At 42.8% G+C, this 13,108-nt stretch overlaps 1 protein-coding gene across 1 annotated transcript; it reads right to left on the bottom strand.

The window, feature by feature from the left end:
* Positions 1-346: 346 nt before the first annotated feature.
* LOC141250744 (uncharacterized) lies at positions 347-766 on the bottom strand. The gene has a single exon (XM_073670077.1). The coding sequence runs from the start codon at positions 764-766 to the stop codon at positions 347-349; it is 420 nt and encodes a 139-aa protein (XP_073526178.1).
* Positions 767-13,108: the final 12,342 nt, after the last annotated feature.

The following is a 13,108-nucleotide window of genomic DNA, read 5'->3' as shown; positions in this document are numbered from 1 at the left end:
CGGAGTTCTCAGAGCCCTTTTTATCCCGAATCTCCACATCAAACTGACTTAACAATAGGACACACCGGATGTGTCTAGGCTTTGACTCCTTCTTCGTCATGAGGTAACAGATAGCTGAGTGATCGGTGTGGATGATTACTTTGATGCCGAGTAGATATTGTCTGAATTTGTCTAGGGCGTAGACTAGAGCTAGCAACTCCTTTTCGGTGGTGGAGTAGTTCTTTTGTGTGCTGCTTAGAGTCATTGACGCGTAGTAAATAACGTGCATTGCTCGCCCCACTTTCTGGCCCAAAATAGCTCCTACAGCATAATCACTAGCATCGCACATGATCTCGAATGGTAGGGATCAATCCGGCGCTTTGATGATAGGCGCAACAATGAGGTGCGACTTTAAGGTGTTGAACACAAGCTTGCATTCGTCGGTGAAGACAAAATCCACCTCCTTCTTAAACAGCTCACATAGTGGTGTCGAGATCTTGGAGAAGTCTTTTATAAACCTGCGATAAAAACCTGCATGTCCAAGAAAAGAACGAACTTCGCGTACATTAGTAGGATAAGGTAAGGACTGAATTACGTCGATCTTCGCCTTATCGACCTCAATTCCTTTGGAGGATACAATATGACCCAACACAATCCCGTGATTAACCATAAAATGACACTTTTCAGAATTTAAGACCAAATTAGTTTTTACACATCTTTGTAGCACAAGTGTCAAGTTATTCAAATATGCATCAAATGAATCACCATGGACTATAAAGTCATCCATAATTACCTCAATGAAGTTCTCAAATTACTTGGAGAAGATGCTTACCATACATCGTTGGAATGTACCTGGTGCGTTACAAACTCCGACCGATATTTTGCGGTATGCAAACGTGCCGAAAGGACATGTGAAAGTAGTCTTCTCCTAGTCTTCCGGCGCTATGGCCACCTAGAAGTAACCCGAGTATCCATAGAGAAAACAATAGTATGCGCGACCTGCAAGACGTTCTAACATTTTATCAATAAAAGGGAGAGGGAAGTGATCCTTACGGGTTACCGCGTTCAGCTTGCGGTAGTCGATGCAAACACGCCATCCATTCTGCGTTCTTTGCGGCACCTTTTCACCATCCCCGTTCTCCACTACAGTGATCCCTCCCTTCTTTTTAACGACCTGAGTTGGGCTGACCCACCGGCTGTCTGAAATCAGGTAGATCATGTCGGTCGATAACAATTTCAGCACCTCTTTCTTTACCACCTCCATCATGGGATGGTTTAATCGCCACTGAGGTTGTCGGCTTGGCTTACCTCTTTCTTCCAGTGGATCCTATGCATGCAGGTGGAGGGGATTATTCCCTTGATGTCGGCAATGGACCATCCTAATGCTGTGATGTTGCTTTTCAAGACCTCCACCAGCTTCTCTTCCTGCTCCATTCCGAGAGCACTCGAGATGATGACCGGTAACGTACTTCCTTGGCCGAGAAATGCATACTTTAGATGCAGAGGTAGCTCTTGTAGCTCAATGGTGGGTGCCTACACAATATAAGGGAGCGGTTTCTCGCTCGAAAATGTCAGTAATGCGGGCCCACCAGCCAAAAGGGTACCTGGAGCATCAAACTCAGCTAGGACCTCATGCACATCAGCAGGTAGTATCATGTCATGCTCAGTCGAGCTCACAATGCTATTTTCTACGACAGATTTAAGTGAATCAATCCCACACACATCAAAAACTTCCTTAACAATAGGGTCAATTACATCTATGGAAAAAACAGAATTATCATTTGTAGGATGTTTCATAGCCTCAAATATGTTAAAGCGAACTACATCTCCATCAAACTCAAGTGTCAGCACTCCACTTATGTAATCTATCTTAGTATTGGCTATTTTCATGACGGGGCCTACCCACGAGGATAGGCGCAACTTGCTTATCATGCTCCATATCTAGTACATAAAAATCAGCTAGAAATATCAAATTATCAACCATTACCAACACATCCATGACTATCCCTTTCTGGTGAACCGTTGACCTGTCGGCCAGCTGAATCACAATCCCTGTATCAGACAAAGGTCCTAATCCTAGCAATTTATATAATGAGAACGGCATGACATTATTAGAAGCACCTAGATCTAGCATGGACTTATTAATCCTCTTCTCACCGATAATACATGGGATACTAACCATCCCCGGGTCTGAGCACTTCTTTGCTATCTTCTGCATAATGGACGCGGACACTCTTTCACTTACCTGCACCTTTTGCTTACCTTTCATCTTCTGGTTCCTCTTGATGGTGCAGAGCTCCTTCAAGAACTTAGCATAACGAGGAATACTTTTAACGAGGTTTAGCAAAGGAATGTTTACCTCACACTTACTTAATGTTTCGAAGAGTTCTTTGTCATTCACAGGTCTGTGTGTGTCCCTCAAGGCTTTCGGGAACCGTGCAGGTGGTTTCTCGGAGTATAACGGAGGGAAGTTAGGCCTCACATAGTTCTCTTGTCGTAGCTTAAAATCACCTCTGTCTTCATAGTCGTCCTTAACTTGCATTGCAGTAGAGTTGCGGTCGTGATCCACAGGTCACGATCGTGACGTTGAAGATTCAGGTAAATTGGGACCAGATTGCGATCGTGACAGCATGTCGCGGTCGAGATCCTTTTCGTCCAAATTTTCGGAAACCAACTTACCGTCATCTCGGTCGAGATCCACAGGTCGCGATCGCGACATCTCTACTGGGGCCAAATCTCGGTCGTGACAGTCCTGTCTCGGTCGCGACATCTGTTCAGCCTCTTTTCGCAGCAACTCTTCTTCTCCCTTCTCTTACAGTTGTCGTCCACTTCTTAAGTGCATAGCGCTGATGTTCTCTCTCAGATTTCTCTTAGTTTGGGCGGGGAGGTTCCTCGAGCTTTGTTTCGTGAGGTTGGAGACAGCCTTGGCCAATTGCCCAAATTGCTTCTCGAGATTTTTGATGCTGGATTCGGTTGTTTGAGCATGGTCGGCAAAGTGCTTGCTCAACGATCTAAGCATTTCCTCCATAGATAGCTCCTGGGGTTTAGGTTGATATGGGGCGCGGTTGTAGTTGTTTGAATATTGATATTGTTGTTGGTTTCGTCCACCAGCTTGGTCGCTCCATCGGGGTCTAGGAGGACCAAAACCTCCCATAGCATGCACTTCAACTATGGTTGGGTCCTGTAGTTGCGGGCATGCGTCAGTGTGATGGTTATCATCTTCTCACATCCCACATAGTCTCACTGGTTGTTGATTTCCAATGGCGATATTCTTGATCATACTTTTCAACTCGGCGATTTCACTCTTCCATCCAGGCTCTTCGGAATCCACAACGCTTACTCCTTTCTTCCTATAAGTTCTTCCGAAACATCTTGTTCCCTCAGCAATCTCATTTGGACGGGCTCTAGCTTCGGCGGGAGTCAAATTCAGCACACTCGCATTACACGCAGCGTCTACTAACCTCCTTTCATTATCAAGTAACCCATTGTAAAGGTGGGTTACCAAATCTTTCCCCTCAAACCCATGGAATGGGTAGCTAGCACACAATCTTGCAAATCTTTCTACATAGTCGTATAGCGTCTCATTGTCGTCTTGATCCACCATTGCAATCGCCCTTTTCAAAGCAACCGCCTTCTTGGAAGGGAAATACTTGCTAAGGAAGGCTTTGTGTAGCTTATCCCAAGTGTCGATACTTCCGGTGGGCAGCAAGTACTACCATTGTTGCACGCTATCTTTTAGCGTAAGACCGAAAGCTCTCATCTTAATTTGCTCATCGGTGACGTTACTCGGCTTACTACAGCTGCATATGTCGTGGAACTCACTAAGATGCATAATCGGGTCTTCCCCAACCAGGCCATGAAACTTTGGTAGAAAATTGATGAAACCGGTCTTTAGCTCAAATGTAACGCCATCATTCAGCACAGGCAGCGTCACTCTTAAGTTTTGTTGCGTCAGATCTGGGTCTAAGCTCTCACAACGTTCTTGCAGCCATTGATTCGATTACTAGATTTTGTAGAGATTGTCGCAGATTGCGTAGATGCGTCGGCTCTATCTCCGGAATGAAATCAAGCAAATCTAAATTAGTAGCGCGAGTGTGGACCATAAGATAGGTCCACACCGAAGTAACACAAAAAGAAACAAACTATAACAGTTGGCTCCCCGACAACGGTGCCAAAATTTGACAGGCGTAAAACGGTTGTTGTTCCTATCAAAGATATCCAACTAAACAATCCACTAGTAAAGTGGTAAGTCGGAGTCGAATCCCAAGAGATCCACAACGATAGCTTATTTCTAATGTGTTACCTAGTAGTAATTAGGGGGGCTTTTGATTATAATTCTAAACTAGCAATAATAAAGCGATAAATGTTGATTTTGTAAACAATAATGATGGGAAGTTCACTCCTTTAGCATCAGCGCATTATTCTTATGGAATGTTGATCATTGAATTCTATTAATCCTATATTCTTAATTATCTAATCCGGTTGTCCTACTCTTTGTTCGTAAATAGCAACTAGTCCAAACAGTCCCAGAAACCCTTGTTGTAAGCAATAACCAAAGAAATCCTAAGGTTCAAAAGCGCAACAGCATAAAGATCAAAGATAAGTAGGCCTATGCAATACCATTGGCAAATCGCCGATACTCGACACAGGTTTATAATCTCTACAAAATAAGCACTCGCAAATAGTCTATGCAAATTCTGATTGCTACCTTAAAGACAAGACTTTTCAAATCAAATTATCAAGCCTAGCAATGTCATGGATAATAATCAACCTAGTTGCACACCTAGATAAAATCAAGATCAATCAATAGAGAATAAAGCACAAGAGATCATAAAACAATCCTGAAGTTAAACTTAGAACATAAACATAAGAATTCTCACAAACTTTTCCTAGAATAATGGCTTCAACCTAAGAGTGAACTAAGGGGATCTTAGCGAGACATAGCCAATCGAAAGCAATACATAATTATGATGAAAACTAACCAGGGAGGATGATGAAAGTGGAACAAAGGTGGAAGCTTTCTTCTTGGCTGCTGAATCTCTAAGGATGAAGTTGTAAAAAGAATCAAAGGTGAATGAATTAATAATCTAACCTAATTTCTAAAGGCTTATATAGTATCTAGTAAAAGGGAAATTAAATAAATCAAAATAACTAATAAAATAGGGAAAAACAAATTAAAATCTCGGATAAAATATGCAATTTGGGCCAGTCTGTCTCCGTGTCGCGATCGAGACAGGTGGGTCGCGATCGCGATGTGGCCTCAGTTCTCAGGTCGGGAAAAGTCGCGATCGCGACAGGATGGTCTCGGTCGAGACATGTCAACTGAGGCTATGTCTCGATCGCGACATGTAGTCTCGGTCGTGACTTCTTCTCTGGGGTTGGATCTCGGTCGCGACACCTCCTCTCGGTCGTGACGTCCTCTCTCGAGCTGGTCCTCGGTCTTCTATAAGCTTCGAGGCAGCTCGGCTTCACCTCTCGGCTTCTCCATGGGTGTAGGCGTGGTATCCTTCTCTCTATCTCCGTCCCAAATGCACTAAAAGTGAGTACATACGGGATCTCCATAATAAAACCACAAAATACCGCTTATGAGCATCCCGCAAATCCATAAATGAACACCATACCGGATTCCGAGAATACCACTCAATAAGCACCTAAACACCACTAATCCTAAGCTAATAGTCGCTAGTTAACACCATATAATAAGCTCCTATCAAGAGACATCTTTTGCATAGTTTGAGGATTCAGGTTAATGTACTTGCATAGGGAGAACATAGTTCAAAATTTGGGGAAATTATTGAAGTCATTGTTGGGTTATTTTAGAGTCTAGTTAAGTCTTGCATTATTTTTTTAAATTTCTATTAGAGTCAGAGTCTATACTCGTGCCTTGATGATTGTATGGACTTAGAGCTAGATTGTTGATTCGACGACCTCTACTGTCAAGTCTTCCATACTCACTGAGGACGAGAAAGGTTCAAGTGTGGGGCTGTTTGATGAGCGACATTTAGTATGGAGCAATTAGTGGTCGTTAGCATCATCTATTGGTGAATTGGCATGATTATGACACATATTACCGTGATCCGGACCTCGCAAAGAAAAGGCATTATTCACAAAGGATTACAGACATTTAAGGAGAAGATCGCCAAGGGAAGAAGCAGGCTGCAGAGTGCCTGGCGCGACCGTGCGCTATGGGGCTCGACCACGCCACTGATCACGGAGGAAAGTAAAGAACTCGAACCAGGCATGACCGCGACCGTGTCGGGCCGAGATTGCAAGAAACCCCATTTCACCGAGATGCACCTTTGGGCTTTGGACTATTTTCTGATGGAGCTCGGTCTGGGCCTCTTTAGTTTAGTTTTCTTATGTTAGGGTTAATAAATAGGGTGAGATTTCCTCAACCCTAATCATCTTCAATTTTACGTTGTTTTCTAGTTTTACATTTTACGTAGTTACAATGAGCCAGGAGTAGCCCACTTACTTAGTTTGATTGGTGGAAGCTAACAGATGAATTAATTGTAAGACTTCTATCATTGGTTCTTAATTATATCCTAGTTGTTTTGTCTCTCTTGTGCTTGTTGACATTGAATTGATTTACTTGTCTGGTCTGATCAACTAGGTAGATTACGTCTAATTCATATTGCTAGGTTTAGCTTGTCCTAGTTAGAGAGTCTTATAATCGGGTAGAGAATCATTACATGACCTAGATGGGATTGTAATTGTGTGGAGAGATAATGATGTGTTAATCATCAACCTTGATCCAATGGTACTGCAGGTTCCTATTTATTCTTGAATGCATTGCTGCCTAGGCATTAAATCTTGATAGTTTAAGGATTGTATTTAGGTAAGAGCTATTAGGACTAGATGGACTAATAAATATATAATAACAATGATTAGGATAACTAGAGGATATAAACATTAGGATAGAACTCGAACAGAAGAAGTTAACGATCAATTAATTAGTCTGTTAGGTGGTTACTAGTTGGACAAGGTATTTTCCCATATTTGTTTACAAATCAATCATTACTTAGTTCGTTTCATATTTCCCCTGGTTACCTTTTGAGTTGATTAAATATAATATCAAAAGAACTGATCTCCCTGATTCCTTGTGGGATCGACCTTGTCTTATCACTCTACTAGTGGAGTAGTTGGATAGGTATATTATTATCACTTTGACAGCGGTGGAGCGAACATTTTGGCCGTTGTCACTAAGCCGCGAGTATTAAAGGTAAGTCGAAACCATGCACCACGAACAAAAAGCTGGGCTGGTTGTCAAAGAAAAAAGTCCTCCTAACTAGAGGCACCACAAAGCAGTTACAAGGAACAAGGTAATAATCAAAGGCTCTAAGCATTATGTTTCTCCTAAATTTTCAAAACAAACCAAGGTATGATATAGGTCAAACGAGTAAAGAGTCAGGACAAAGAAAGTGCGGTACATTCCCTAAAAGCTGGGTTCTGGCCTAGACTAAGGTACGTAAAAATTATAATGAATAAGATATACCGATATCTTTGTAAAGAGACCGTAACATTGTATCGCCATGTAAAAGGGATGCCCTCGTTACCATCTAGAGAAACGTCGTCACGAAGAGCCCCAAGGCTAGGAAAATGATAGGGCTTGGGTAAGTATAAGCTCACATTCAAAGCAGTTAGTATGGTACAAGATAAATAAAGTCCAGAAAATTATACATCGCTTTTCAGCGGCGGCTCGAAACATCAAAGAACGAGGGAGCAAGGGACTAAGGATCAAAGACAAGATCGCGAAGATGGAAAAATTTTGTGCCATTTGAACTCCATCTCATTTAAACTTTTTTTCTTTGTGTGTTATGTAAATATGAGTATTTAGGGGCTATATACCTTACCTGTATATAAGTCAGTATTATGATATTATAATCACTACTTCGCTAAGATAAGACACTCGCGACTTCCTTATTTATACCTTTTTCTTTATGTGGTAGTCCCCCATATAAAAGAAAAGGCAAGGGGGTAAGGAGAGGATCACAAGGTAACAACAAATAAGGGAAAGAAAGCATTCAAAATAAAACACTAAGTATGAAAAGAGTAAGAAGAATGTTATATTATTGACCCCATCCAAAAAATGACCAAGTTCATTACGTAAAATCAAGATGTTTTCAAGGGTTAGTTGGAGGTTGAGGAGGATTGGTAGGAGGAACATAATCTTTGCCAGCTATGATCTCCCTAGGAGACTTGTTTAACTTTGAGAAGAAGGCCGAGCCCTTTACCACATCACGTTCACGGCCTGATGTAATCGCGCTTTCTCCTGGGAAACTCGACATCAACCAGGCCTTGAGTGTATCATCCTTGTCCATTGCATACACACCTAGAGGATGGGAAGTGTAGCTCGACGGCATAAGAGGCCCTTTACCACATCACGTTCGCAACCTAGTGTAATTGCGCTTTCTCCCGGGAAACTCGACACCGACTAGGCCTCGAGTGTATCATCCTTGTCCATTGCATACGCAACTAGAGAAGGGGAAGTGTATCTCGGCGACACAAGAGGGCATCCGGACAGTTTCTTCCCGTCAAATTTGAAGTCGGGAAAACCCTATTTGGCCACTTGAAGGTTAGCCGCCTCATTAAACACACAAACTTGATATTTTGCGAGGAAGTTTGTGTGGGAGGCTTCACGATGACTGCTCACATACTCGTTAACAGCTTCCTCTTAAGCCTTTTGAAGAGCAGCATCGTGGTTCTCTTTTAAAGATTGAAGCTTAGTAGACAACACTTGCAAAGAACTCTTCTCGGTGCTATCTATTTATCCCTCTTCTTAAGCTCATCATCGTTCGCAGCAATTGTTCGTGTGAGTGCCTCTTTCTCGCGAGCGGAGTCCTCCTGGAGTTTCAATACATGCGACCAAAGCTCTTGGACCGATTTACTAAGTTCCTTATAACTCTTGTCCAGCTCATTGTAGCTCTTCAAGAGATTGGCCATTGCATTCTTCAAACCATCCTCGAACCTCACTCCCACTACTGTGCAAAGCTACATCACTTGAGGACAAAGACAAAAACAAGTAAGCCCATAAATGAGAAAGAAACAAGTAAACATATATCACACTCACCCCCACGAGCGGTTGATGCCCTCAGTGGTATCACTGTTTATCATGTGGTCGAGGTATAAAGGAGGATTGGGAATGAATGTTCGGTTTACAACGCACCTCGTGAGCTCCGGGATAAGGAGAAACCCCCTGAAATTTTGCTCGAAACTCCTCCAATACTCGCGGCCAGCTCAAGCGAGCCTTGACTCGAGGAGGTGCGTCCCAACCCCCTGGTCTCTCTTTGTTTTTTCTTTGGTACATGAGGATAACTTCAAAACAAAGTGCCCCTCATGCAACCAACTTGCGCTGATAAAGGTATGGATTCATCATTGATGATGACCAAAGTAGGCAGCACATGCGGAGGCTCAACCGAGTTTGGATCCGCATGACCCAAAGATGGTAGGACAATGTTGGCTGGTGCATTAGCATGATGAGGAGGAGGTTGATGGTCTTCGTCGTCCTCAATATTCAGGAAGTCAAAGCAGGCTTCTTCTGCACAAGAAAACAAAGATAAGATTTAGGCAAAGCACAACACATAGAGTAAGCATGTTTAGAAAGGTTCCCAAGGTCCTACTGGGAGGAGGTAATTGAATAAGACCGCGGCTCGCGAGGAAATAAACGATCACAACGTCATTATATCTATTCGAACCAACTTTAACAAAGGAGCAGAAGTCCCTCTTGACTTTCCGAAGTTGCTCGTCCGAGTATAGAGAGATCCAATCACGAACCATTGTTATACGGAAGCGGTGATTTATGCGATGCTCCCTGGAAGGATTCACCAAAATCCACCAAGTGAGCCATCCCACCACATTGCTCGACATGATGTATTGAGGGTTATAATTGCATGTACAAGTTACCAGACCCCGACTATATGACTTGGGCTTGTAGAAGGAATGGAAGAGGTGAGCAGATGGGTTGTAGCCGATCTCTTGGCAACGAAGTTGGAAAGCTGTCGCTTGCCTCTAGATGTACGGGTGTAATTGAGTGGGGCTCATTTGCATTTCCTTGAGGATGTCCTTAATGAATTGTGGGATCGGAAGTCTGAAGCCCGCTAACAAGGCGTGCCGACTGATGGGAAAGTATTCCCCATATTCTTCCAAGTACTCCCCTCTCGTAATGGGTAAGGTAAGAATTGTCCCCCGAGGAAAAGGAAATTCCTTTGTGAAGTCCACGAGTTTAATGGTTTTCACACTGCTTCGCGAAGGCCTAACATTATTGACTGGGAGCATGTACTCGACCGCGGCAGCTCGACCATCTAAAATTATGACAGGAGGAGAGTGAGTAATCACTTCGATAGGAAGGTCGCGAGGCACATACCGTCCGACCGACGGGGGTGCTGGGAAAATATCATAGAAAATAGCTCGCAAAATAGGACCGACAGCTTGTGTGCTCGGCCCCGATGCATCTTCAATCTGCCTACGCACCTCATTCCCTTCGTCCGACACGAGACGGAAGATTCTGGATGAGGATGACGGTCATGGCGACATCAGAACTTTTGTACACATGACAAGCTACTCTCTGCAAAGGGAAAGAAAGGATTAGTTTTCCGGGGTATAAACCACCTCGCGAAGAATCAGGAAAGGGCTCGTTATCAACCCTCGTCGATAGTAAAAATGAACAAGGGAAGGGAACCTTCGCGAGGTACCCGAAAAACTATGGAGGAAAAAGAAGGTAAGGGTAACATGGTAAGTGTTGTACGCCATCGCCGTACAAGTTCATTTAACGAAGAAAGGACATTGATATATGTGATGTGACCAAGAAGGCGCACACTTTCCAAAGTGGCATTTTGGGGTTTCACATTTTCGAAAGAAAGAAAAAGCAAAAAGGGTAAGAAAATGAGGAATGTTTGTCTTTCGTTAATGATGGCGTTAAAAGACAAGGACAACAAAAAGGGTGTCACCAGTAAAGTTTTCCCGCGACGGCGACCAGTACACCCCGAGAACCGCCAAGATTAAACAGTAAAAGAAGAAGGAAAAACCTTGAAGAATGTTTAGACATGATGAATAAATGAGAACACCATAATAAAGAGGAGAAGAGGGGATAACCTGCGGCCATAGCGACATCGACAATGGAGGAATGAGCAACCGGAGCACAAGGCACCAGGGAGAAAACACGATCGGAGAATACTGCTTGAGAAAGAGAGAGAATGTGAAACGAAAGCGATAAAAGTGAAGAAAGTGACAAAGGAAGAGTATTTATATGGAATAGGAATACGAAGAGTTAGAAGACCCTTGGGTGACACATGGCATGTAAGTGACGAAAGCCCTCCTAATGGACTCCATTTTCAAAAAATTTGAAAAGATGGCGCACGAGGGAACAAAATTATGCGGGAACATGTGTAAGCAAAGAAAGGAAGGAGGGGAGAGACCTACCTGGCGAAGAATGGAGACGAGTGCGAGTGGTTCATAAGGCCATAAAACTCTCCCGATAAGGAGGTAATTGGGTGGCTAATCAACGGCTTGACAACGAAAAGTGATGAGTATCATCCCTAGACACACGGGGTCTCGCCTCAACCGTGAAGGAACAAGCCTCGCGAGCCTTTGCCATGTAAGGGGCTTGTGAGGCTGTATGTTGGGGCATAATTTTTTGAGTTTTGTTCGATTCTCATTACTAGGGTTTAGGAAAAAGCCCATGAGCCAAAAGCCCAAAGGAAGAGGAAAGAAAAGGCAAAATAAAAGGAATAGTGTGACGTGATTCACTTAAAATGGAAAGGTAGTAGACCATTTTCATTCCCTATAAAAAGTAGCATGAAAGGAAGCACATTGTTCATTATTCCTTTTGCAGACCTGAAACTCTGCCAAAATTCACAGAGACTTGTCATTCAAATTATTCCTCTTTGGGAATAATTTAAAGGTTTGCGAGACATTTCCCCCTCATGAGGATTCGAGCTCTATTTCACCCTATTTTCTCCCCCTAAACACTACTTTATCCTTATTTTGCCTCGACTGACTTGAGTATCGGAGAGCCAAATCCAGAGGACGATCCCCTCCGGGCTTGGTTATGCAGGTACATCGGGCGAGGCAAAGTTGCAGCAATCGATCGAGCCACATTCAATTCTTGGAGCCCATAACTCGACTGCATCCTACTCGAGCCAAGAAGAACAAAAGCTTGATTTTCAGCCTCTCGCAAGACGTGTTGTATCACGAAAAATCTGGACATCGGCACCAGGAAAGGTGTTCCAAACTCTACTTACAAAATTCTACATGATAACAAGTAATATCCTTTTTTCAAAATATCTTTTATTCTAAGTATAATCCATGTCTTACATGGAAACCATTCTGCTTTGTTTAAATAAAATCATTTTCTTGTCATATGGTTTTTAGTTATTTTAAAAGTGTGCCAAAAAAAAAGAGTAAGTTATTAAATAAGAGCATCACAATTGCAGTCTTGTAAATTTTTGATTAATCTACATACTATAAAAGCCCGAGGTTTCTTATCTACAGTACTACCTTTTTATACAGTAAATTTCATTTTTTAATTTCATTTTATTATTAACATCTCTAAGTGGCTGTTTCTCGAGCCTTTACCTCCATGTGTGCCAAGCCCCTGTTTACCTTCTGTCTATTTTTCCTGCTTGCTGCCACCACATTCGATTCTCCTTATATCATACGCTTCCATCACTCTTTTGTTCAACTATATTATTACTACCTGCTTCAATCTGGGTATCTCAGAAACAATTTCGTTTCTTCCATCCTTCCAAAAAAAAGGTTGCTCTACCTTCCCAATTCTTTTGTAATTCACTTCAACGCTTGTAATTTTTTGTCTCTTTCCTTCTATGGTGTTTGTTATGTTGTTACATCTATTTTATGGTAAGCTTTCGTTCCTAGTTAGTGGTTTTCGTGGTACCCTGTTCGGTCTCCACTACAAACGGCTGGTGTTTGTCGACACTTAAGCCTTCTACCCGTGACAGCCATCATTCAAGACTGAGTAGAAGATTGCAGATCCAAGCTGCTCAGACTTTGGCGTGTGTTGCTAATTTTCTGAGTGTGGAGATTTCAGACTCCAATTTCATCCAAATCCATAACGTGTGCAAGAGTCTTGTATGAGCTTGGTTGGGAGGAGGACGATGGCCCAATCTACAAC

This window comes from Phyllobates terribilis, unplaced genomic scaffold (genome assembly GCF_046119375.1).
Source record: "Phyllobates terribilis strain yellow unplaced genomic scaffold, ASM4611937v1 Scaffold_6088__1_contigs__length_46928, whole genome shotgun sequence".
NCBI lineage: Eukaryota > Metazoa > Chordata > Amphibia > Anura > Dendrobatidae > Phyllobates > Phyllobates terribilis.
Note: the sequence above shows the minus strand (reverse complement) of the source record. Positions and strands in the feature narration are given on the sequence as shown.